The sequence below is a fragment of the Biomphalaria glabrata genome, chromosome 6 (genome assembly GCF_947242115.1).
Source record: "Biomphalaria glabrata chromosome 6, xgBioGlab47.1, whole genome shotgun sequence".
Lineage (NCBI taxonomy): Eukaryota > Metazoa > Mollusca > Gastropoda > Planorbidae > Biomphalaria > Biomphalaria glabrata.
In genome coordinates this window covers 27503092-27527432 of record NC_074716.1, presented here as the reverse complement: position 1 = coordinate 27527432, position 24341 = coordinate 27503092, and the positions used below count along the sequence as shown (strand labels likewise).

Here is a 24341-nt window from a genome sequence, read left to right as displayed (position 1 = left end):
AAACTGCTAATGATGTAACATGTTGTTGCTAATCTAAGAATGACTAGGAAGGGGTTTAGAATGAGAGTTTCCCACGTACTCTTATATTCTTTAAGGACATTTTCTTCTTTTTGTTTCAGACATGCCAGGATTGGTTTACCTGCCCGTGTCATAGTCTGCCACAATAGGTAATGTTGCAGGTAGCCGTTCGGGCTACATAAACAAGTCTTTTGTCCTTTCGTTGGCGGTTGTCTTTTTGTATGCGTGTGTTCTGTGGAAAGAAGGGGAGAGTGAGGCTAACATAGGACCCAAAGCTGATCGCGGTTGGAATCAATGACAGTTTTATTCAGAAACAATTTGACCTATTGTTGTTCATTTTGTTGTCAATTCTTATGTATGCAGGAAATAGTTTTAGGAGGAGACTACAAAAGAAGAAACGTACTGCTTTTGTATCCTGGAGCCTACTCGAGCAATAAAAACGCGTAATCCCTGCGAGTTAGGGGAATGAGTGCTGTGCTATCTAGGACTAAACGAAAACAAGGGATTCTCCACGCCCTGCTGCCTGGCGCCCGTGTAGACAAGAACACCAATAAGATTCTGGTCCACACTGGCACGTCCAATGAAATCATCAAGTTCAATGTTGGAGGCAGCATCTTTGAGACGTACAAGTCAACTCTCAGGTAATGGAACTGCGTCAATTGTCTGTGTTACTAGTTACTTTTTGTTTTCTTTCTGTACTTAGCTTTTTTACTCTTGGCCATGGGCCGTTAAACTACACGTATCTAGATCTAATTGAAATTTGTGCTTAGGTTAGGACTTCTTGTTAAACGCAAAGCCAATGCTTCTGTAAAAAAAAAAAAAAAACAGGAATGCGTGGATGGGTAGGGGAATCCACACACACAATAGAAAAAGAAATTAAAAACAGAGTTTGTGTTAAAAGAAATTAACAATATTTCTATAACATTCACTTAATTAATAAACACCATACATTTGTTTGGAATCGGCTGCTGGTCTCACGCTAGCCAATCTTCTTCTTCTTCTTCTTCATCGTTCTCATTGTTATGTTGGAGTGTTCATATGACTAGACCAATACATGAGATGAACTGCGAAGTGGTTTCCAAATCAGGAGCTCTCCATATAGTTTTCTTTCTATTGGGGTGATTTGGGGCCAATGTCTTATACGGGCCTCTTGGTAAAGAGAGCAGTTTTGGAGGACGTGGTCGGCATTCTCTGGTGATACTCCACATGGGCAGATTTCACTGGTTCCAATTTTGAGCTTCCGCTACATGTGTTGTCGCATTCTGTTGTGTCCGGTCCTGAGTCGAAAGATTAGACGTTGGTCTTGTCGGGATAGCTTATAGTAAGCGTCATCTTTCTTGTGATTCGGATGAGAGCTCGTCCATTTCTCATTTATTTTATTTACAATTAATTTCTTCATTTCTTCTGGATAGAGTGCAGAGTTTTTTGTGAGTTAGTTCTCCCACTCTTGGCGAGTGTGTCAGCCTTCTCATTTCCTTCTAGTTGTATATGAGCTGGTATCCATTGAATAACAGTTTTTTTTTGCTGTTGTTGTTGAGCTTTGTAAGTGCTGTTCTGAGGTTTTTAATATAAGAGAAATCAGAGTTTTTCAAGCTTTGTAGGGTTGTTTTCGCATCGGTTAGAAAGACAATCTGACTGTGAGGGGAACTTGGATGATTTGCTAGCATGGTAGCAGCTAGTGCTAGTGCTTCCCTTTCTGCTCTGTGACTGTCAGAGAGCTCTCCAGTTGCAATGGATTTTTCTAGTTTTCCTCCATCTGGCCATTCGATAAATATTCCAGCTCCTCCATTTGTGGTGGCTTTATGGGATGAGCCATCCGTGTAAGGGGATAAACTCTGATCCCCTGATTGCTAGGGTAATTGGTATGTAGCCAATCTAATTTAAACATTTTAAAATAGATCATTTTGTATACATGTATACATGAGTCTTTTTACGAAAATAAGAGAAGCAACTATTTTTACAAAACATTTGTCTACTTTTAAGGGACTTCTGTAAGTTTGAAACAAACAATAGATAACTATACAATCCTCTATTTTATACACACCTCACTAGAAGAGTGGGTAAAGTGTCGCCTTGAGGGGAGGCCTGAGTCATGTGTTTGAATTCAGGTCGTTTCCCTGCTTTTAAAAACGATAAAAGTAAAATTCACCGAGATATTGTTTTTAAACCCCCTCACCCAATTTCCTGGTCCAGATAAGCGAGAGGATGATAGCGTGTTGAGAAAGTGAGAGGATCATAGCGTAGTGAGAAAACTAAAAGCATGAAAAAGTGCTGAACGAAAACAATTTCTAAAAATATTTCAAACCACGTAGATTTATTGTTGTTGGTCTAGACTACTCTAGACCTATTACAAATTTAATGACATGACTGATGATACAATTACACATAATATATACTTTTGTTTGTTTGCTTTTTAAGTATTTTTTCATGTTTTTCTTGTATAGTAAATATTGCCGTGTGTCTATAAAACTTACATTTTTGGTCAAACAAAGTTAGGACCTACAATGTGATAATCAACTGTGGGAACATAAAGTGTCACTACAACGTTGTCGACAACAGAGTAAATTATTTATGACACAAGATTGTAAACAATTTTGTTATGCTTAGTCATTAATTTTATTAATATAAAACACATTTTTACAGAGTGTTAGATTTTTTTCCTAAACAAGTTTATATGTCCCCAACACTTTAAGACCAGACTATACGAGATCGTTAAAGGTAACATGTAACTTTGACAAGAGTTTATCTAACATCTAGATCTAGACATACAACTTAGGGATATAAATGCAATTCATTTTCAAATGCTTCGTTTGAATATACAACAGCAATTATCAAGTTGTGTAGCTAGGCATTTGCCATCATTTGGGGGCCGGTGCTTGACCTCTTTGGGGGCCCCTGCATTTTGCGTAATATTTAATATTTAATGTAAAATAAAATTGACATTCATTTGGTGGCATCCTCAAGTGGGGGCTCGGGAGATTTTCAAACTATCCCTCTCCCCCACCGAGCTACGCCACTGGAATTATTCAATTGTTGTTTTTTTACATGTAGATTAGTGTCTCAACCGACTCTCTTTGCAAGGTGTATTCGGGCCACTAGCGGATCCAGAACTTTGGAGTAGGGGGGGGGGCGATTTTTTTCCAAACCCTAACCCTAACGCCCAGTAAACCCTAACCCTACGCATAAACGTGCATACAGCGCGCGCACACACACACACACACACATATATATATGTATATATATATATATATATATATATATATATATATATATATATATAAATATGAGAATAAAAAAAGCAGCATTTCTCAACCTTCGGCGAAAAACAAAACAAATGGGGCAGCGCTATAAGGTTCTCTGTTGAAGTTCGGAGCGAAGCCCCGACGCCATAAGCGTTTTCTTGCTTTTTTCACTGCAGAAACGCATTCTCCTGACAAGTACAGCTCATTATTCATCAATGGAGTTCGGGGCGAAGCCCCGACGCCATAAGCGTTTTCTTGCTTTTTTGACTGCAGATACGCATTCTCCTGAGAAGTACAGCTCATTCTTCACAATGTAGTTCGGGGCGAAGCCCCGACGCCAAAAGCGTTTTCTTGCATTCTTCATTGCAGAAACGCATTCTCCTGACATCTACAACTCATTACCCATAAATGAAGTTCGGGGCGAAGCCCCGACGCCAAAAGCGTTTTTTTTGCATTCTTCTCTGCAGAAACGCATTCTCCTGACATCTAAAACTCATTACCCATAAATGGAGTTCGGGGCGAAGCCCCGACGCCAAAAGCGTTTTCTTGCATTCTTCACTGCAGAAACGCATTCTCCTGACCTGAAGCTCATTATTCATACTATTAAAAAACGACCTTTCGAATAATGTTGTACTTGAAAAATATTCTAATTTGAATTTATAGGCCCATAATACATTGCAAATAAAACCGATTTGTTCCTTGAAAAGATAGGATACCCCACGTATTTAGATTTTTGCTTTCAGGATCGCCGCCGAAAAAAAACTTATTCGATAAATAGTATTCAAGAAAACTATAGTATAAATTGTGAGTAATAGTCCCAAATTTATTTAGCTAGAAAAATATCAGATTGAGTAAAGGTTGGGAAAAGGCGACTATGAAAATGTTATTTGAGTTTAGAACTAATCTCAATCATGACTCTTATAGTGAAAAATTTCGTTTGAATTCTAACTTTTCCAATGCAAAGTCTTTCTTAAAATACTTATGATAAATTCATGTGAAATTACATAAAATCTGTCTGGAAAGGGGAGGGGCGATTGAGTGAAAACGACTTATCCTCGCTTTTTTAAATAATTTCTGCTAATGATTGCATTTGGCATTAAAGAATAGGGGTGGGGCGACTCGATATAAGAATTTAATTTATAGCATATATAAATTATATCAGTGACAATTTTTTTAATTTTGTAATTTCTTAACTATAATACAAAAAGAAAAAGTATTGATTTGTACGATGGGGGAAATGCGATTGCATGTATCGCCCCTCCCACCTGGTACAACTCTTTTTCATTTAAATTTACTAATGATACAATTTGAGATTAGAGTGTGGTACGACATATTTACAATGGGTCACATATCAATACGTAGTTTATATTATATAGATATTCAACTAATTTTATTCACAAACTATGATTCTCCACAAAAATAGGACCGCCCCCCCAGCACTCAGAGGGCTAGAGCGGGGAGGGCAGTACATGCAATCGCCCCCCCCCCCTCACCCCGCCGAATCGGCCAAAATACCAGAAAGGGAGCGACATAATATAAAATGTATATATTAATTCAACTAATTTTGTTCACAAACTATGATTTCTCCATAAAAACGGACCGCCCCCCTCCACTCAAAGGGTTTAGGTGGGAAGGGCAGAAGAGGTATTCGTTCCCCCCCCCTCCCCCCCACCAATCGGCAAACAGGGAACGACATAATATAAAGATCGGTTAAAATATCAATAACAAGTTACAAGGATAAAGATATTTAATTGATTTTGTTAGCAGGCTGTCATTTCTACCAATAAATTGGACCGCCCCCCCCCACTCGAAAGTGTAGGGGGGGGGGGGCGGGATTGATACCATCGCCCCCTCCCGACCCCACCAAATCGGCCAACATACTAGAGGGGGGGGGCGAAATAATCTAAAAATAGGTTGAAATATAAATAATTAGTATATATTTTTAACATAAGTAATAAATTCGTATACAAATTGTGTGAATCCTATACTAAAATTCGTCCGCCCCCCCCCAGGGGGGGGGGGGTCGGCCGAGTGGGGGGGGGCGATCGCCCCTACCGCCCCCCCCCCTGGATCCGCCAGTGATTCGGGCTAACCAATAATGACTTATAATTTTATCGAAACATCAACCCTATGGAAAGCGGATTTAGATATGGATTAAAAGTTCAACTCTTTTAGCAATGTGTTGCAAATTATATTTTTATCCTACATTCAGTTTACCACACACCAACGTACAAGGTGAAGAAGAGAGTTTGTCTTTCACAAACTCAGAGGTGGCTCAGTCTTACTCATGCGCTGTGGTAGGTAGAAACCACAAATGACGATCATGATCTTACTTTTAAACTAAAACAAAACGATACGCTTTGGGTACACTATCAACATTTGTTGTACTCCTGTAGAACATGCTGAAGCCTATTGTGACGATGGAATAAAGTGATTAATACATCTTCATATTTTCAGAAACTTATGTCCGATGACCCAACATTCCACCATGTTGTTTAAATGACGACACAATAGAAATCCTATTTACGAAACAAAATAATTTTAATTCGTAAGTTCAAATCCTAAAGAGATTGAAACACACTCTAAACACACTCTAAACATATAATATAACTTAATTTCAAGAGTAGATCACAAAAGTAGACTTAAAATGTTATATGAAACTATTTGACCGATCCTGCTTACATGAGGGCCCTCAGGATTTTTTTCAGGGGGGTGCAAGTTGCCACCTATGGCTAAAACTCGTGCTTTAGATCACTTAATTTTCCCCACGGTCGATCAAACAAAAACTGCCAACGTTGACTGTGGCTGCCGAAACTGTCAATAACTTCACTAATGCATTGCTTCTCGTCGCGATGGACAAGCTGGCGGTGAACGCTTATCGTGCAGTTATGATATTCTACTTGACGTTGCAGTTCTTGTATCGTCTTAGGTTGAAATGAGTATTATAAGTGCTCGGAAAGCGAGACGTAATGAAGAAACTAACGAATCAAGTTACGGAATGCAAAGCAGTTTTCTGTAATAACTCCCAGAATAATAAAATGTGTTTTTTTTTGCGGGTCGTATTTTGGGCTTGACTGGCTTATGTCATTAATGTGACTGGTGATGTGTTGTTAGGAGGCCACTGCGTTAAGTTGGACAGACTGCAACATCAAGAAACTGGTTCAAGAACAGATGACGACAATTAAAAGACAAACTGTACATGTGTAATCAGTGCCTGCTCCTCATGTGATTCACTTGTAGCCGTTATCTTAAAAATAATGTCTTCTCAAAATTGTGCGAATGGATTCAATTTCTCCGTCCATTGTATCTCCCACAAAAGAGGTAAATTTGGTACCAACGCTCTCGCTTCGCACTGTTACCGAAGAAATAGATATTCTTCCTGATGATATCAACAGCATTACGTAAATGCAGTTAATTCATGATAGTGCACAGGATTGCAAGCCTATAATAAAGCTTATATGGTCGGACATGAACTAGAGACAAGCATATTCTTGTTAATTACAATATTAGCGTATCCTCACAACTGTACTTTAGTGGAAGCACTACTTGTTAAGTTGCTACTTAGAACAATTTAATTGATTTGAAGGTGTAAAAAACTGGCTAAAATTTGTCTACTTAGAACTCAGATGAGTACATGTACATGGTCGGCAATCAATTTCTGATCAGCCTAAGCTAGTCAACTACAATATTAACTTATCTTCACAACTGTACTTCAGTGGTAGCACTTATTGTTCTGTTGCTAGTTAGATTTTAATTGATTTGATGGTGCAAAAAGAATGGTTAGAATTTGGTTACTCAGAATACAGAGGGGTGCATGTGCACCACCTTGCACCCCCCTGCGGGCGCCCATGCCTGCTTATTATGTTCACTTGTATGTAAACCCTTCCTATAATTTACATCGTACATGGCGTAGGGGAACAAACTTGAACTTTATTTTTAAGATGTTGGCTTTTTATTTTTAGTACTATGGGAAATGCGTGTGGCTATTTTTAGTAGAATGAGAATTGTATTGCATTTTCTCGAGCTTATGTGTAGTAATCTTCTTATTTACAATTAAGCATGAGACCTTGACGCGTACTTTACGTGACTCTACATTGACATATAGCCTTATTATATAGAAATAAATTAAGATAAGAGCTTACAAACAAGCTTGTTTTAAAATGGTTTATATGAATATGCATACAGTTTGCATACTTCACTTTTAAAAAGTAGCATTTGCAAGCTTGAAGAAAACGTTTCAACAGTTTTCATTGTATATGACAGACTTTCAGCGTAAACACAATAACGGCATTCCCTTCTGATGCCCTCTGAAAAAAAAACACTGATAAAAACTTAAAACAACATAACGTGAATGTTTCAAAATCGCTTGACCTACAGCACGCAAGTTATGATAGAGAGAGGAATGGTTGTGTCAAGGAGTGCACCTCAGTATAATTAGCAACGTAACAAAAGAAAATTCCCACTGAAGACCAAAATAAATGTCGTTTGTTTCCCTTTAACTTGCTACACCCGTTATAGTTAAGCCCCTTGAGACTTCTAAGCATTTTAAAAATAAATACAAGCAGAACAATGCCAGTATATTACTGACATAAATGTTTTGTGTCATTATAGTATGTCTAATTGTCTATACACATAGTAGATAAAAAAAAAATTCAAAAATGTCAAGCATTGATTTCTTGAGTGCACAAACCTATATATATTGTATCTATAGGTCTATGGTTGAGTGTTATGGCATGCTAAATAGTCGGTCCCCATTTATCTGAAGTTCATTTAAAAGTCAGGCATCACTCGCATCAGTGATGCAATTACAGAAAGTGTTTTTGTAGTTTAAAGTAAGATTTTAACTTGCTGTAGATCTAGAATCATAGGGCTGTTGTTTTTTTTTATTTCCTCTGGTGTTGGTATACCTAGAGTCTAGGCTCAGTCTAGAGCAGTGAAGGGCAAACTACGGCCGCAGGCCAACTCTGGCTTAAAGGCTTAATCCGGCCCGCCACTTGGTTTGCAGCAATGAATTAAAATTAATAATTTCACACACAAGCTTTTAACACGAGTTCTTCATGGAGCACGTTGGTAAAACATTGGAAGTCGCCGCATCAAAAAGTAGAGCTGCTTTGAAATGCGTTTTTAAGTAGAGTGGAAGTAGAGTGTATTAAGTACACAGAGCACATTTCACGAGGTTCAATTCACTGACTGGTGTGGAGGAAGACAGGAATTAGGATGAAAACTTCTAAACTTGAAATAATTTGAAAGAAGATTTCAATGGTCTTGACGAAATTCAGTTGACCAAATTTAATATCAGACTTTGTGCATTGTTTACATCTTCATATAGATCTGTATAATAGGAGCCCAAGATGTGAGTAACTTATGAAAGGGGATAATTTGATAATTTCAATATTGAAACTTTCAAAAGACTGTCTATAAATAGATTGAAATATGAACATTTTAGTTCACTCTTTAGTTTAACTACGTCGTAATTTGAATCAAATTAATTAAATTTAAAAATTTAATTTATCTATTTAATTTTGTTTAAATATTTGAGCCCGCAAAATATCTTTAAGTTTTTGACCCGCTCCTAAAAACGTTTACCTATCACTGGTCTAGAGGTACACTTGGGACTAGCTCAAATGTTTGGTAGAGGGAAAACGCGTTTTGTTGGGGTTAAAGAATTAGAAAAGTTTCCAGAGATGAAAAGTCTTATCAAGAAGTATCTGGACTAGAAAAGTCTTATCAAGAAGTATCTGGACTAGAAAAGTCTTATCAAGAAGTATCTGGACTAGAAAAGTCTTATCAAGAAGTATCTGGACTAAAGAAGTGAGTCACTGTCTTCATTTATCTTGACACCGAGTTCTCAAAAGCAGCCTTAGCAAGAGGACTTCAAAATTGATCACAAGCAACGAAACAAAATTGTGTTGTTTTCTTCCGAGGAATGCTATTTTGTCTAGTGTTCAAACGATTAGCCGTAATCTCGTGTTTCTGTTTCTTTGTTCCATACATTTTTGTTTCTTTCAGTGCCGTCCCAAAAAGCCCTCTTTCTAGTGATAAATTTCTCTCCAAACACTTCCGAGAGAGCCACAGGGACTACTTCTTTGACAGAGACCCGGCGATATTCCACTGCGTCTTGAACTACTTTCGCACGGGGGAGCTACATCTGCCGACCTCGGTGTGCGGCCCTGTCGTACGCTCGGAGCTGGAGTTCTGGGGAGTGGATGAAGTGGACATTGAGGAATGCTGCTGGAGCAGGTACGCCACCTGGGCTACGACGCTGCAGGTTAGATATAAATTAAAACATTTTCTGAGGAGTTTGAAAAGAGCCGCGTGGTGATGAAGTGCTTGGTTTCCGAGACAATTACTCCCTGAGTTCAAATCACGTTTAAGTACGGTCAATGACGCTGGTTTTAAATTCGATATTTTTTAGGATTCTAGTATTGACTTATTGGCTACAAAAAATTATAACTCATGGTCCCACTTTCGGGGGGGGGGGGGGGGAGGAAGGTGTTTCTAATAAAAGTTCAAGTGAGTTGTTATAAATAGTAACAATTGTAAATTACAGATGTATTATTTCACTATACATAATTCTTAATTGTAAATTAATTTAAACCTTTATATATCCTTAAATTATATTTGGCACTGATATTTAGTATCTGGACTTAGGGCCTCATCACTCCAAAAAGCTTAGGGCCTTATCAAGTCTAAATTCACTATTGGACCACAGAAACAAATGACCTATATACCATATTCTTTGACCGCAACGTCTTAAAAGGAAACTTGTTCAAATCGTATTATTTCTACAAATAAGACAACATAAGTTATGGACAGCATTTATTTCTGTTTTCTCTAAAGTGTTAGCTCTGAATTTTCTTCCTCAGGATCTTCGAAAACTGGAAGAAGACAGAAAAAACAATCTCCAGTTAGGAGAGTATCCAGAGAAAGATAACTCGTCTTGTTTCAGAGAAGTGCGTCGTAAAGCCTGGAGATTTTTCGCTCAACCATCCTCGTCCCTACCTGCAAAGGTGCGCTTATGTTTTCTTTACATTTATGTGGTAATAGAGAATACGATTTGGTAGCATAGAAACATTAGGACAGGGCAGGTATAGATACACACATACAAGCTTAACATAAATAGTTATTAGTTAGATCTATATATTGTTATAAACCTGGTGGTGGCACAGAGAGGGGTAGTGGTGTTAGATTAGTCAGCCGACGCAAATCGCCCCAGGCCAGCGCTAGACGAGCGGTCAACCGTGACGAGTTAAGACGGTCGGCCGAGACGAGTGTCAACATGATGGTTCGGGAAGGATAGACGTCGTGAACAGAGCTCAGGAGCTTCACGAGGGTTATAGTCATCTGACCAGTACTGTCAAGTACAGTTGAGACGAACGGCGTCTTGATCTTGGTCTATGATCGAGTCCGACACAAGTCAGTCCTGAACTGTTGAACCCAGTGTAGGCCCGGAACGAGACGGAGAGGCCAGTGCAAGAGTTGATACGGCGGAACGGTGTTATCGGAGAGATATTTGTACAGTGTACGTGTTGCCAATTGTACAGTATTGGCTGTTATTTATTCAACTATTAAAGCGTTACGTTACTTTGGAGCCCTGAGTTGTCAAGTTCTTTAAGTTGGTGGTGTATGGTGCAGTTTGCAGAGAGCCTGGATAGGGAGATTCGTAACAATATGTTACCGGCAAAGTGCGAAATCCTGCATTCTACATATTTGCAATACTTCAATACCCAGACATGCATGAAAGTATAAATACATATATTTTCACATACACACACAATATATACATATATATGTATATATTTTTATTTTATTTGTATACACCCATACGTGAATAAATAGATACATTGATAGATAGTGTCAATTCTATTATAAAATCCCACTTTTTATGACATTTATTCAATAGTTACTGCAAATTTTACAATGAAATTTAATTAAAATTAGAAACAGACTTAACATCACCTGAGCAGATAGATAGATAGATAGATAGATAGATAGATAGATAGATAGATAGGATAGATAGATAGATAGATAGATAGATAGATAGATAGATAGATAGATAGATAGATAGATAGATAGATAGATAGATAGATAGATAGATGTGGATGGATGGATGGATGGATGGATAGATAGATAGATAGATAGATAGATAGATAGATAGATAGATAGATAGATAGATAGATAGATAGATAGATAGATAGATAGATAGATAGATGTGGATGGATGGATGGATGGATGGATAGATAGATAGATAGATAGATAGATAGATAGATAGATAGATAGATAGATAGATAGATAGACACTAAAGATACTATTGTTGTATCTCTCTACCCAGATTTACTGCTGCACTTCCCTCTCTGTCATCTTCTTGAATATTTTCTCCTTCTGTGCAAACACCCACGAGGCCTTTCAAGTTAAGGAGATCTCTTACCTGGATTCCTCTGTCACACCTGTAAATTCTACTCAGTCAGTAGGTAAGTATATGTACAGCGAATATATAGCTAAATCCTTCACAATACAATGATACAATGTGAAACATACTTCTGTTTCGTTATTTATTTGTGGCCCCCGTAAGGGGAAAAGTCGCTATTAGGTTTGTGCAAAATGTCCGTCTGTCACACTCAGCTCTCCAAAACTTAAAGAGAAATGAAAAATATTTTACCATGCGTTGTGGCTTTTAAAGTTTAGGTGCAACGACTAATGATTTGTTTTCTAAAAGCAAACCATTTAGTTTATACAATTAATTATGCAAGCGATTTTTTTCATAAAAATACACCACAATGTCAAGGACGCTAGATTGAACTTTGACGTTGCCAACTAGAGGCCTAAATAAAAAAAACTACAAACGAAAAAGCTTAGCAACTATTATTCTGCAGTGCGTAGACCAAACTAAGAAGTAACGTCTGAATTATATAAGATAAGATAAAAATAGAACTGTTCCAAGGGAAGCATATGGACACATCCTTTATTCTCTGGACCGGATACACCAAACAGCTTGCTATTTATAGATTTGCTTGTTTGTCTGAAAATCTCCACTAATTCCATCCTACTGACTAGGTTCCGTGCTACTTATTACTTAGGATAGAATACTAACGTCCATGAACACCAACTTATAGTTCTGTGTCCTTCTGTCTGTTCGTCCATCTGTCAATCTGTAACTTCATCACAAAATCTAAAAGCACTATTGAAAATTCGCCCTATTTTAGAATTTAGAGTGTGCTAAGAATAGATACAGCGGATAATTTTCTTCTGAACTCAAACCTTTTTTACTTTTAAAATTAAACTAGCCGTCCATGGCCTAGAAATACAAACATTTTTCCAATTCTCTCTATTAGCTTGACTATGGACATCACCAGAATCTTTTTCGGTGGGTTTTTTTTTCTTTGCACACACACATGTATGTGTGTTTGTGTGTGCCGGTAATAAATTTTCATTATATGCAGCCCCTTTTGTTTTTCGAATGTCTTTTGTAAACTAGAATAGTTTCTTTCTGGAGTTAGAGGAACTTATTCTTTCTAATTGTCATAAGAGTTGAGTCCATGACCCTTGGAGCTCTAGAATAGTTTCTTTATAGAGGAACTTATTCTTTCTAATTGTCATAAGAGTTGAGTCTATGACTCTTGGAGCTCTAGAATAGGTTCTTTCTGAAGTTAGAGGAACTTATTCTTTCTAATTGTCATAAGAGTTGAGTCTATGACTCTTGGAACTCTAGAAGCCGTTTGCCGAGCACATCAAGGAAACTCCCCCTTATTCCTTCTCTGTACCACATCAGCCGTGCAGGTGTTTCGCAATAAAAACTGTCCTTTGAGGAACGTTGTGTTAATAGTGACATGTTTGTTGAGGCTTTCTTTCATCCCCGCCAGTGCAATGGACTCAGTCCTTTGGCACCCTAACCGGGGTTCTTTTTTTGCTTCCCTACTGGCCTAATCGTCTCCTCTTATGACTGTTTCCACCCTAGCGCCACGGTGAGGGTGAGAAGCATTGCCTGGGATAAGTTAGATTTTATTAGAGGAACAAAATTAGACACCCCTCCCTTGCAAGATAGGGGGGGGGGTCTGGAGGAAACGTTTATTTATGTGTTTGTGTGCATACGCAACTAGTAATTGACGATAACGTTTAGAATTGTTGAAAAAAGAATGTATGTAGCATGTATATATTTGTACACATTTTTTGAGAGAAGATTTAATAGGCTAGGGCTCATGTTATTTAATAGTCGTAAAGGTTGCACATACATGAATTACTACCATTTGTCTCTGTCACTAAACAATAAAATAAAAGTTATTGTTATAATAATTCAATATAATGTTCCTTGTGATAAAAAATATTGAAACATGACTTTTAACCAACGTTACTTATCAAGACCATCAAAAGTTGTTGTTTTTAAATGAAAATGCAAACTTTTTGTTAACTTGTTACAAATCTTAGTCTCTCTGTCTGGTAAAAAGTGTACACGTTATTTCTCCCACACCCCTTCTCGGATCAAGCAGACATTTTGCACAATTATTTCTTTCACTTGTCAAAATAAGAATCAATTTTTAAAAAATAGCTTTAAAAAAATATTTTATACATTTAGTTTAAGGCCCTGGACAATGAGAGAGAGGGAAAGAGAGGCATGGAGAGGGAGAGAGAGAGGTGATGTGGAGATTTAGACGTGGAGAGAGAGGGGCCCACACGCTGGCGTAAATCTGGATTTTTTTTTCCAATGTATATTACGAGAACAGAATAAGTGGACACTTCATGACCACGACAATGTTGCCAATGTAACATTTAAAGTAGCGTCGGTCAAAAATGGGAAACAAAACGCAACGGTTTCAGATTTTTTGTTAAATCTCTTGTGGGGGCACCTCTCTATTGTGGGGGCACCTCTCTATTGTGGGGGCACGTCTCTTCTGCATTCTCGGGTGCATTAGTCCCGCCTGACCTCACTTAAATCCGGACCTGGGCGTGTAGGTGCAACAAGCTGTATCATCAGTGGGAGGGAGAGAGAGAGAGATGTAGAGAGAAAGAGGGAGTTACTGATATAGTAATAATTATGATCTAAATACGCCCAAAAAATCAGTAATATCATTGCTGATTATAATTTGCAGAACTGTTTGAGAATATTTATGAATTGACTTTAGTCTAGCACAGATCAGAAACACTGCTTTGGTGAGTACCGAGCTTAAACCTTGCCACAGTAAATCCTAAAAGCTGCGAACACATAAAATCTGTTTTAACATGTACTTTGATTGTTTACATCTGTATCTAATAGACGCTGTGGAGCATTCGCATCCTGTGCTGCGTTATATTGACGTTGCCTGCCTCGTGTTCTTCTCCGTGGAACTTCTCCTGCGATTTCTGGTCTCCCCCCAAAAGTTACGGTTCATCACGCTACCCATGAGCATCATCGAGTTCCTGGCGCTGCTGCCTGACTTGATAGACAACGCCATGCTTCTGTCTCCCTACGCCAAGGGTCCGACCCTCTTGTGGATTATTGACTTCATGAAGCTCCTGAGAGTGTTCAGAATCTTCCGACTTATGCGGCATATTCCTGGTCTTTGGATTTTGTTCTACACTCTCAAGGCCAGTATAAAAGTGAGTATATCTTTTTTTTTTTAATAATAAATACTCAATATTTTTGTTTTTCAATTTATTCATAAGAATACATAAGCCTAAATACATTTACATGTAGGTACCTTGATCGAGGCTGGATTTAAGAGAGGGCGGGCTAATAAAATAAAATAAAAAGATTTGATAGAAAGTTTGCGGTTTTTCGCGAATAGCGGCCCTCAGGTTGTGAATCTGTCAAAATAACGTTCTTTGTGAGCGTCTAGGAGGTAAAGGGGAACCTGTGTAGGAAATTTCATGTGGATCTGCATCACGGTTTACGAGATCTCTTGATCAATGAGCAAGTTGGTAACTTACAACTATACAGTATATATTAGATGTCTTAAAAGTAAGTAACTTTCGATCTGAAGGGCAGATAATGTTAATGTGATCCACTGGGGGATCCTGAGGGGCGGTATGGGCGATCGCACCCCTCCTCGGTGACCCCTTTACTAAAATCATTAAATTTAGAGACACTTCAAAATAGAAGATATAAAAGTAAAGTAGAAATTATACATAAAACACTGAACTATAATCTTCGAATACAAAAAAAAATACCTAATAAAATACTCAGAAACATACAAAGATAAACCAAATTTATACAAATTGTAGTAACCTACTATACTACCGCAGGAGGACATGTCTATTTCCTAGGCTATATTGAACAAGAATGACAAAACAATTCTCGATAACACTGTACATACACACACACAAGCTGAACACAACAAGAACATAAATACACAACATTCACCCCCGTTTAGTTTCTTTTCGCTCTACTTCTGAGATTATACGAGTGCTGTAAGGGCGTATCTCTGGCAAGTGATTTTTGTCCATTTTCAATGGTGTTTTCCTATGCTCTTAAAGCAGGTGGAACCATGTTCTCTGCAAATGTCTCCATGTCACCCCTAGAAGCCACTGAGTGTTGGGAGACACTTGGCGAAATCTCAGTGTTACCAGGAGCCAATTGATGTTGAGAGACCGCAGAAGATGTCTCAAATTCTCTCGGAGCGAAATCATGTACTACGAACTCGGAAGATGAGTCGCCTCTCGGAGCCAAATGGTGTAGTGAGACAGTTTCTTCCCGTCCATTTGGAAGACGTATGTGGGCATAGTTCTGATTAGCTTCAATAAGCTCCACGCCATCTACCAGCGGTTCATATTTGCTTTGCTTCGCATGTCTTCTCATCAGGACAGGCCCTGGAACAGGTCGGCAGAGAGACACCACAGGCGGACCTTCATTTGTAGGAAAATAGTCTTTCGTGAGGCGTCATGTTTGTAGCAGTACATAGTAGAGATCTAATTGAATGGAGAGCGTCGTTTAGGGCTAGCTCCCATTGTGTATTATGTAGCCCTCTTGACCTGACGACAAGAAGAATTGATCAGAGAGTCGAGTTCAGTTTTTCTACTTGCCCGTTCCCTTTTGCATTATATGCGGTGGTTCTGCTTGTTACTATGCCTTTACCTCTGATGAAAGATCGTAGCTCTTCAGGCATGAAGGCTGATCACGGTCAGAATGTAAATACGAGGGCATCCCGAAAATGCTGAATAGGTTTGTGAGGCATCTAATTACTGTTTGAGTAGACATGTCAGGACATGCATATGCAAAAGGAAACTTTGAGTACTCATCAATAATTGTCAATAAATATTTATTTTTAGTGGTAGAAGGGAGTGGTCCCTTAAAGTCAACACTAAGTCTCTCGAATGGTGATGTTGCTTTTACTAAGCTGCCGTCAGATGGTTGATAAAAACGAGGTTTTATCTCTGCACAGATGGGGCAATTGTATCGATGAGGTCATCAAGTCTAATGTTGTTAGCTTGTATTTTCATTACAGAACGACATAGAGAAAATGAAGAGGCGGCTGTTATTGTATACGCTGATGAATCAGAGTTATGTCTGTAAACTGTAGAAAGTTTTGATTTGCATACCTTTTTGTAGTGTCCCTTTTTACCGCATTTATTGCAGATTGTATCTTTAGCGGGGCATTAGCTACAAGAATGGATAGCACCTCCACAAAAGTAGCACTTGCCTTGAGTTGCAGCTATGGTACCGGGTGCCGAATCAATCTTGTCCTCTACAGCAGAGCAAAGCGGCAACTCCAACGTAGTGTTTGAAAAGTAGTGGCTTGTTGCGAGTTATATGTCATAGAATGTTTTTGTGCCATCTCCAGAGATCTAGCTGCCTCCAATGACTTTGCGAGGTCCAGAGATGAGTACTCTAAAAGTCTCTGCCTAATCTCTGGTGATGACATGCCACTAATGAATGCGTCTCTGATGGCCTCGTTCTAGTTTTCGAGGGCAGAGACTGCTCTGAAATGGCAAACTTTAGACAGCAATTTCAATCTTTGAATATACCTGTCAACACTCTGTCTTGTTTCCTGTTAACAATTGGATAGGAGATAGCGAGCATAAACCTCATTGGTTTGTTTGACATAGAGTCCTTTTAGTGTGGTTACAGCAGTTTCAAAATCGGTACAGTCAGATATCAATTCATACACACCATGTGAGATAAAGTTACATAGTAGATTGAACAATCGAACTTTTCGAATGTGTGAAGCTAGTGCTTCCAGATCATTTGAGCGTCCGGATCATTAAGATCCACCACCAATCGTTCAGGTTTTAGAAAACGATCCATACTTGAAGCTTGAAGCACAATTAAACTACAAGATTCTTGTTCAATAAATTGTAGTAGCCTAATGAAACACTATAAGAAGACTTGTCTTGATCCCAGGCTTTATTGAACAAGAATGACAAAACAGTTCACGATAACACTGTACACACACACACACACACAAGCTGACCTGGACACAAAGACATTTTAACACACAAGAACAGATCAGTTCACAACACACAACAAGAACATAAATACCAAACACAAATACTCCTTCTCCCTAGCGCTATTAGAGAATGGAATGGGTTGCCTGAATAAGCCAGGAAAAATAATGACTTGGCAGCGTTTAAGTCATTGATTAACATGCATGACTGGATTGACATAGGGATATGCGTAGGATGTAATCTCTGTATTTTTTAAGATAGATAATATCGGTAAGGTTATAACTTAAAATTTAAAAAAATATATCAGTATAGATAGAGAATTTTACTATAAATTACGGTATATTTCTATTGAAAAGGATACACAAATAATGAGTGTGTTTTGGGTGATAGATTAAAGAGAAGGGGGGAATCTTGTTTTTATACAAGTTTCTTATCTTCATTTTTTTATTTGGTTTCTTTTGTATTTCTTTTGGTTACAAGTTTAGTATACTCTATAGCAGGCATGTCAAGCAAGGCTTTCGGGGGCCGCATGCGACCAGCTTGGCCACCTCAAAAATTATTTTATAAAACGTTAAATTATTATATTATTAAATAAGAGATGACAAGCTACATGAATTGAAAATTAGTATTTGTTAAACTGAACAACGAGAGTGAGTCTGCAGTGAAAGCCTGCTACATAGCTTCATAGCAGATCATTTAGAGTAGGGGATTTTTATTAATGAGTGTGTCGTTAAAGCTGCCGAAGTTATTGGTCCAGAGAAGGTGAAAGCATTCAAAGAAATCGCGTTAACTAGGAACATTGTAGCAGATACAATAAATGGCAAGTCAGTCAACGTGCGTGAACAATTAAAGAACAAAATAACTGATTTTGAATTCTTTTCATTGGCTTTCGATTAATTAACTGATGCAACGAATATTTCCAAAGTGACTAATGGGTTCAGGATTTGGCATTTGCAGTTGACCTCATTGGTCACCTGCAAGACTTGAATTTGAAACTTCAAAATAAAGACAAAATTGTCACAACTACCTGTGATGATGTGAAGTGCTTTCAAGAAAAATTACGACAGTAGATAAACCAAATATGAAGAGAAAACTTTGTTCACTTCTGAACGTGTCAGGAACTAAAATGATTAAATACGGCTACAACATTTGGTAAATATGTCCTACACCTGGAATAGTTATTAGATGTTTGAATTTTCGTTGTCTGTATATCCATTTTTATTTGCTCCTGAAAATGCTGCTGGTAACTGCTAGTTGAATAGCAGTCAGATTCTTTGTTGAAAGTGGAATATATAGATGTGTCAATATTTTACGGTTATTTACCTGAACGCTACGTTGAATTGCGGAAATTTGCAGTCAGAATTTTAGCTATATTTGGCAGCACTTATCTCTGTGAGCAGTTCTTTTCCATAATCAAAGCTACAAAAACACCTCACCGTTCGAGATTATCTGATCAAAATTTGTCATCAGTGATGAAAGTGTCATTGGCAAACAAACTTCAACGTGACATTAATAAACTTGTATCCCAGAAAAGATGTCAAGCATCAGGACAAAGAAAATAATGCGTAATCTTAGTAATTTATATTTGTAAACTGTACTACATATTTAGCTAACTAAGGGACAGTTATTCCATTAAGTTTTGAATTCTATTGTATTGTTTATAATTTACATAAAACTAGTAGGCTGTTTTGCAATAGTTTTGTTTTTGTTTTTTTTTTTTGGGGGGGGGGGGGGGGCTGCGGCACCCTCAGGTCATAGTATGTTTCTTATGTGGCCCATTCACCTTAATGAGTTTGACATGCCTGCCCTATAGTGTAACATTATATGAAATAACTTTATATGGAGTTTTGAAGTCTAGGATTAGGTAATAATTAGAACCTAATTGTTTTGTGTAGTGACTATATGCCAACTTTCCATTTCAGGATCTTCTTCTTTTGCTGCTCTTCGTCTGTGTCGGGATGCTCATCTCTTCATCCTTAATCTACTTCGCCGAGCGAGTGGAGCAGAAAGAACTCTTTTCCAGCATTCCAAAGTGTTTCTGGTGGTCGGTTGTGACCATGACCACCGTGGGCTACGGAGACATGTTTCCAAAGACTAACTGGGGCTACCTCATCGGCACCGCCACTGGGATCTCCGGGGTGCTCATGATAGGCTTCACTGTTCCCGTGCTGGTGAACAATTTCGTCCTGTATTACAATCACACCACATCGACCATCAGCAGAGAGGAAGAGAGGAAGCGTCTGGCTGGCGATAAGAAGTCCGGACGATTCCACGGTAACGCTCTGAGCGAGGAAGATCTGAATCTGGATGAGGCGGTACTGGGCTTGGGTGGTCTCAAATCTTTATTTTCCAATTTTACTTTAGAAGTTTCCAGCGGCGATGTGAAGCACTGTTCTCTCTCCGTAAACTCGATCGGCGATAGTCTTTTCGTGGATGCAAACGAATCATTAACTTCCAAACTGAACGATGTAGAGGAAAAACATGCGGAAATCTACATACCATGATTGAGTAGGGATTACACCTCTGTATACCTAAGTGGGCCCTCTTTGAAAAAAATCGGTTGCGGGTCCTATAATTTCAGGAAGGTTACTCAACTTCCATTTTTAAATATAGAACTTTAACTGTCAATAACTATCTCGACACTCGTGTTTGTACACTAAGCAAATCAAAGCTTACAAACTAAAAGGTTCTGAAAAGTAGAATTACAGACGCTGAATCATAGATTTTATTTAGATGTATGTTTATGTTTATAAATATAGCCCAAACGAATAAATAGATTGATAAAGTATGTATCATCACCAAATAAAACTGTAGGCCTAAGCTAAAATTAATGATTTAGGATATAGAGTACAAAAAACAAATCTTGAAAGCAGTCAACGATCTTCTTTATTTCATTAAAAATATCCCAAATTCTTAAATTATAAAATAGTACTCAACTTTGACCATTTCAGTGTAGGCCAAATTAAAATTGTCTGCTGTTATCAATGTAGGTGTAGGCCAAATTTAAATTGTTGCCTACTTTTACCAATATAAATGTAGGCCAAATTAAAACGTAGTCTACGTTTACCAATGTAGGTGTAGGCAGCTGTAAGCATGAAATGTGTTTTTTTTTAGCAATTGTATTAAAATATCATTTTAAACTGCATTTTAAAAAATCTGAATATCGTAGGTCACAAGGACACCTCTAATCTGCACATGCGCGTCTTTTCACCTATTACTTTGCCATTGAACACCCGCAGAGATGATGATATTTGAGATGAAAGCCTGCAGCCTCATTTTTGTTAAAAGAATATCAAAGAAGAATAAATTATCGCGTCAATGTAGAAAGACTGCTCTGTAGGAAGTCCAATATAAAGGGGCTTCACGTAGTTTCGCTCGCTGTTTTAAAACGCATCCATTGTTGTTCACAAAATCGATAAACTTTATCATTTAAATTTTGTTTTTGTATTGTAGGCCTATTCAATGACTCTGTTATTGTGCCTTCCTTTCTTGCAATGGTGTTATGACTGTCTATGACCTTATAGGAACATTTTTTTTTCATTTCATATTTTACAATTAAAATTTTTTTTAAAGTATTACCGGCAGCACGTGATTGCACAAAACATTCCAAAGAGCCAAACGCCACCGACTTTCTGTATAGTACATACCCTACTATATGCAACTGCATTAAGAAGCAAGCATACATTGTCATTATTTTGCAAGACTATTCTCGACTAAAACGTACGTTTGGTTATTGACATTGCCATGAATGAACTGACATTCAAGCTAACATAAATGTCACCCGTTCACTTTTCTGTGTACCTACTAATGTCCTTCCTGCCTTATTCGTTAATTGTAATAGTGGTCCCTGGTCTCATCTGCCTGTTTATTATGTATATAAAAATATACTGTTTGAAACTGTCAATATAGAAATGCATTTAATGCAAGCATTTTCTTGCCTAAAACTTGCCCATGCATTTATTTTAAAGTCGGTGATATATATTTGCTTTATGTGCCTGCATTTTATGCTTTGATGAACTTGCATTTGACTGTCTTTTTTCAATAACTTGATTACCATCAGTTTGATTGATTTCATTTGAATCCTTTTCAATGAGTCAACCCGAAAGATTTGAACTATTTAGATGTGCCTTTATTGTCAACTTCAACAAAATTATTATTTTTTTATATTTTTTTTTAGGATTTGTAACAAGTTTAGACACATAGTCACATACAATTTTCATGTAGTTTTGTGAAAGAATGGTTTGTACACAAAAAATGTCCTCCATAGAATATGCTGCTCTTACGTATAATAAACAATATTAAGATTAGCGTTTATGAATGTTGATAAAATTGTAAAATATATGTTTGTGGTTTCAACATTCTGTGTTTCTCATTGACCAGATTTCTGCAAAATAGTTCATTAAACTGTTTGTATTGAAAGAAGGTAAAGAAGACACTGTTTTAGCATGTCTACTCTGGCACCTATTTGCTCTGATGTCTAGACATATACATCAACTATTACTGTTTTGAATCATTTCAAAATTTCCGTTTGTATGACAACCTTCTTATCATTTACAGATTTTCCATAAGAAAACGATTATTGAATATTTTCCCTTGTCAATTTCATTAACAATCTGATAATGAACAATTATTGTTCTATTAGATAAAGTTAATTTACAAATGGGTCAAAATGAATGTTAATCTATAATACAAGTTAATCTACAATGGGATCAAAATAAATGTTCATTTAGATAAAAATGAACTATACAGTTTGGTTATGATTACAATAATTGTTCATTTAGATCTAGATAGCTCTTGGTTTTTCTTGCTAGGTATTCTACAAATGAAAAGAGTCCCTAGATATTTAAGATAAAATCTGAAATAAGAAATATCTAAGCATTTTTTTAAACCTATTTTGAGAGTACATTCTGGTAGAAGGTTTTGTTAATTATTATGTGCTTGAAGTTCTTGAAGTATTTGATGCATCAGTTCCACACATCTAAGTGAATGCTTAATACTTACTTTCATTTCCAGAGAATTTTGTTAATTATTTTTTTTTTTTTAATGTAAAACATTTTAAATGAATGGGGGAAAAAATGGTTTTATAAATTCATAAAATATATGCCAAAGGGAAAGTTCATTGTAATGAGCTTTATACAAGACAAATGAAAAGGATCAACAGTGTCTGCAGCATCATTGTGTCTTTGTTTCTTGTTCTTCCAATGCAGACAACGCATCAAAGATCAAACATGATGAGGAAATAAGGGAACACTATAAAGATTGTTGAGAAAAATTTAGAACACAAACTTGGGTGGTGGTGGGGGCCCTGTAATATTTGGTTTCAACATTCATGAAACTGGCATTCAAAAACCGACACTAGCATGGTATTTATATATTCTAAATTTTGATTCCATTATTTTCCCATTAAGCATTAAAAGTATGGTTTTGTAAATGAAAAGATATTTATTGTTTGTTTCATTACTGAGAGTTGAGGTTGGAAATGTTTACACTATTCCATTGGAGTTTCCAAGAAGTTTCAACTATTCCAAAGACTATCACTTTTCATTAAGACATAACATCTAGGCTTATTCTATAATTGTTGATATTACACCATATTGTAAATTTAAAAATTATGCAACCACATCAGCTATTGTTTTATTCTTTGCATACTTGATTATTGCATCATCTATTTTGTATTTCATCTTTTGCTAAATACTTTCTTGGTCATGCACTCTTGTTCCTTTGAGTATTTAGTTCTCTGCTTCAAACTCCACTGCTGCATCTGGTTCTTCAGATTGTTTATCTAGTATTATTCTATTTTAAATGAACATTTAATTGTATCTCTATGACCATAAAAATGTTCTCTTACAAGTATGCTTCTTAAATCACTTTTTGTGTGATATGTATAGAATCAAAACTGATACTGATAGAAAGGTTTATATTACAAAGTTGACTGACATTTCCAATGTGCATGTGCATGAAGTGTACAGTAGACTGAAGAATTTTAACAAAATATTTGTTAGGACTGACAAAATAAAAGCACTTAATAGCGTAATGCAACTAATAAAATTACTGAGGACAAGTCGATTAGATCTGGAAAAAAAAAGGTGAAGAAAAATAATTGTTTAAATCTCTGATTCAGTAGGTTCTGTAAGAGATGCCTTCATGATGTATGGTGACAAGTTACATGCAGAGTGTATGTGTATAATCTTGATTGTCCTGTACATGTGGAAATGACACTTCCTGAGCAAGACACAGTTGAAGGCAACCGACATATAAAAAATTGAAAAAAAAATATATTAAAAAAACAACTTTAAAGACAATTACTATTGTTGTTTGTTAAATAGTTTTGGCAACTACTGGTTTATAATAATGAGATGGTGAAATCTTACAGCAATGTTTATAATCAATATAATGTAAATACAGACATTTTACTGTTGTTATTTTTTATCCATAAAAGTATTTTTATTTTCACTAAATTATTAGTGAATAAACATGTTCTTTCTCAAAAGAATTGACTTCCTTGTTTGAGAATAGTGTTCCATACTTGAATAAAGCTACTTGGCACAGTATATATTTTTGTATTAGGTAGGGCAATATAGCAGTTAAGAAGAGCTGCCTGCCTGCCTGCTGTGACTGTCATTACAATGGTCCAGTGTTTGAAATCTTCCAGCAGCTGTCCCCCAATGTCCTGCAGAATCATCCTAAATGCACCACCGCTAACTCAACTTTAGGCCTCTTAATCTA

The 24341-nt window shown here is 37.0% G+C and overlaps 1 protein-coding gene across 13 annotated transcripts in view; it reads left to right on the top strand.

Annotated features, from left to right (window-relative positions):
- The window catches only part of LOC106068965 (potassium voltage-gated channel protein Shaw-like), a 46161-nt gene extending 22025 nt beyond the window's left edge, over positions 1 to 24136 (top strand). For 8 of the 13 annotated variants that reach the window (XM_056032961.1, XM_056032966.1, XM_056032965.1 and 5 more), the window contains 6 exons: positions 120 to 659; positions 9270 to 9528; positions 10127 to 10270; positions 11593 to 11731; positions 14509 to 14831; positions 19538 to 22642. In XM_056032961.1, coding sequence (XP_055888936.1) covers positions 484 to 659; positions 9270 to 9528; positions 10127 to 10270; positions 11593 to 11731; positions 14509 to 14831; positions 19538 to 20119 — 1623 coding nt within the window. In that variant the 5' untranslated portion in view covers positions 120 to 483 and the 3' untranslated portion in view covers positions 20120 to 22642. Of the gene's footprint in view, positions 1 to 119; positions 660 to 9269; positions 9529 to 10126; positions 10271 to 11592; positions 11732 to 14508; positions 14832 to 19537; positions 22643 to 23736 lie in introns of those variants that run through there. The other 5 variants (XM_013228504.2, XM_013228503.2, XM_013228502.2 and 2 more) reach the window with 5 other exon arrangements.
- The last annotated feature ends 205 nt before the right edge of the window (positions 24137 to 24341 follow it).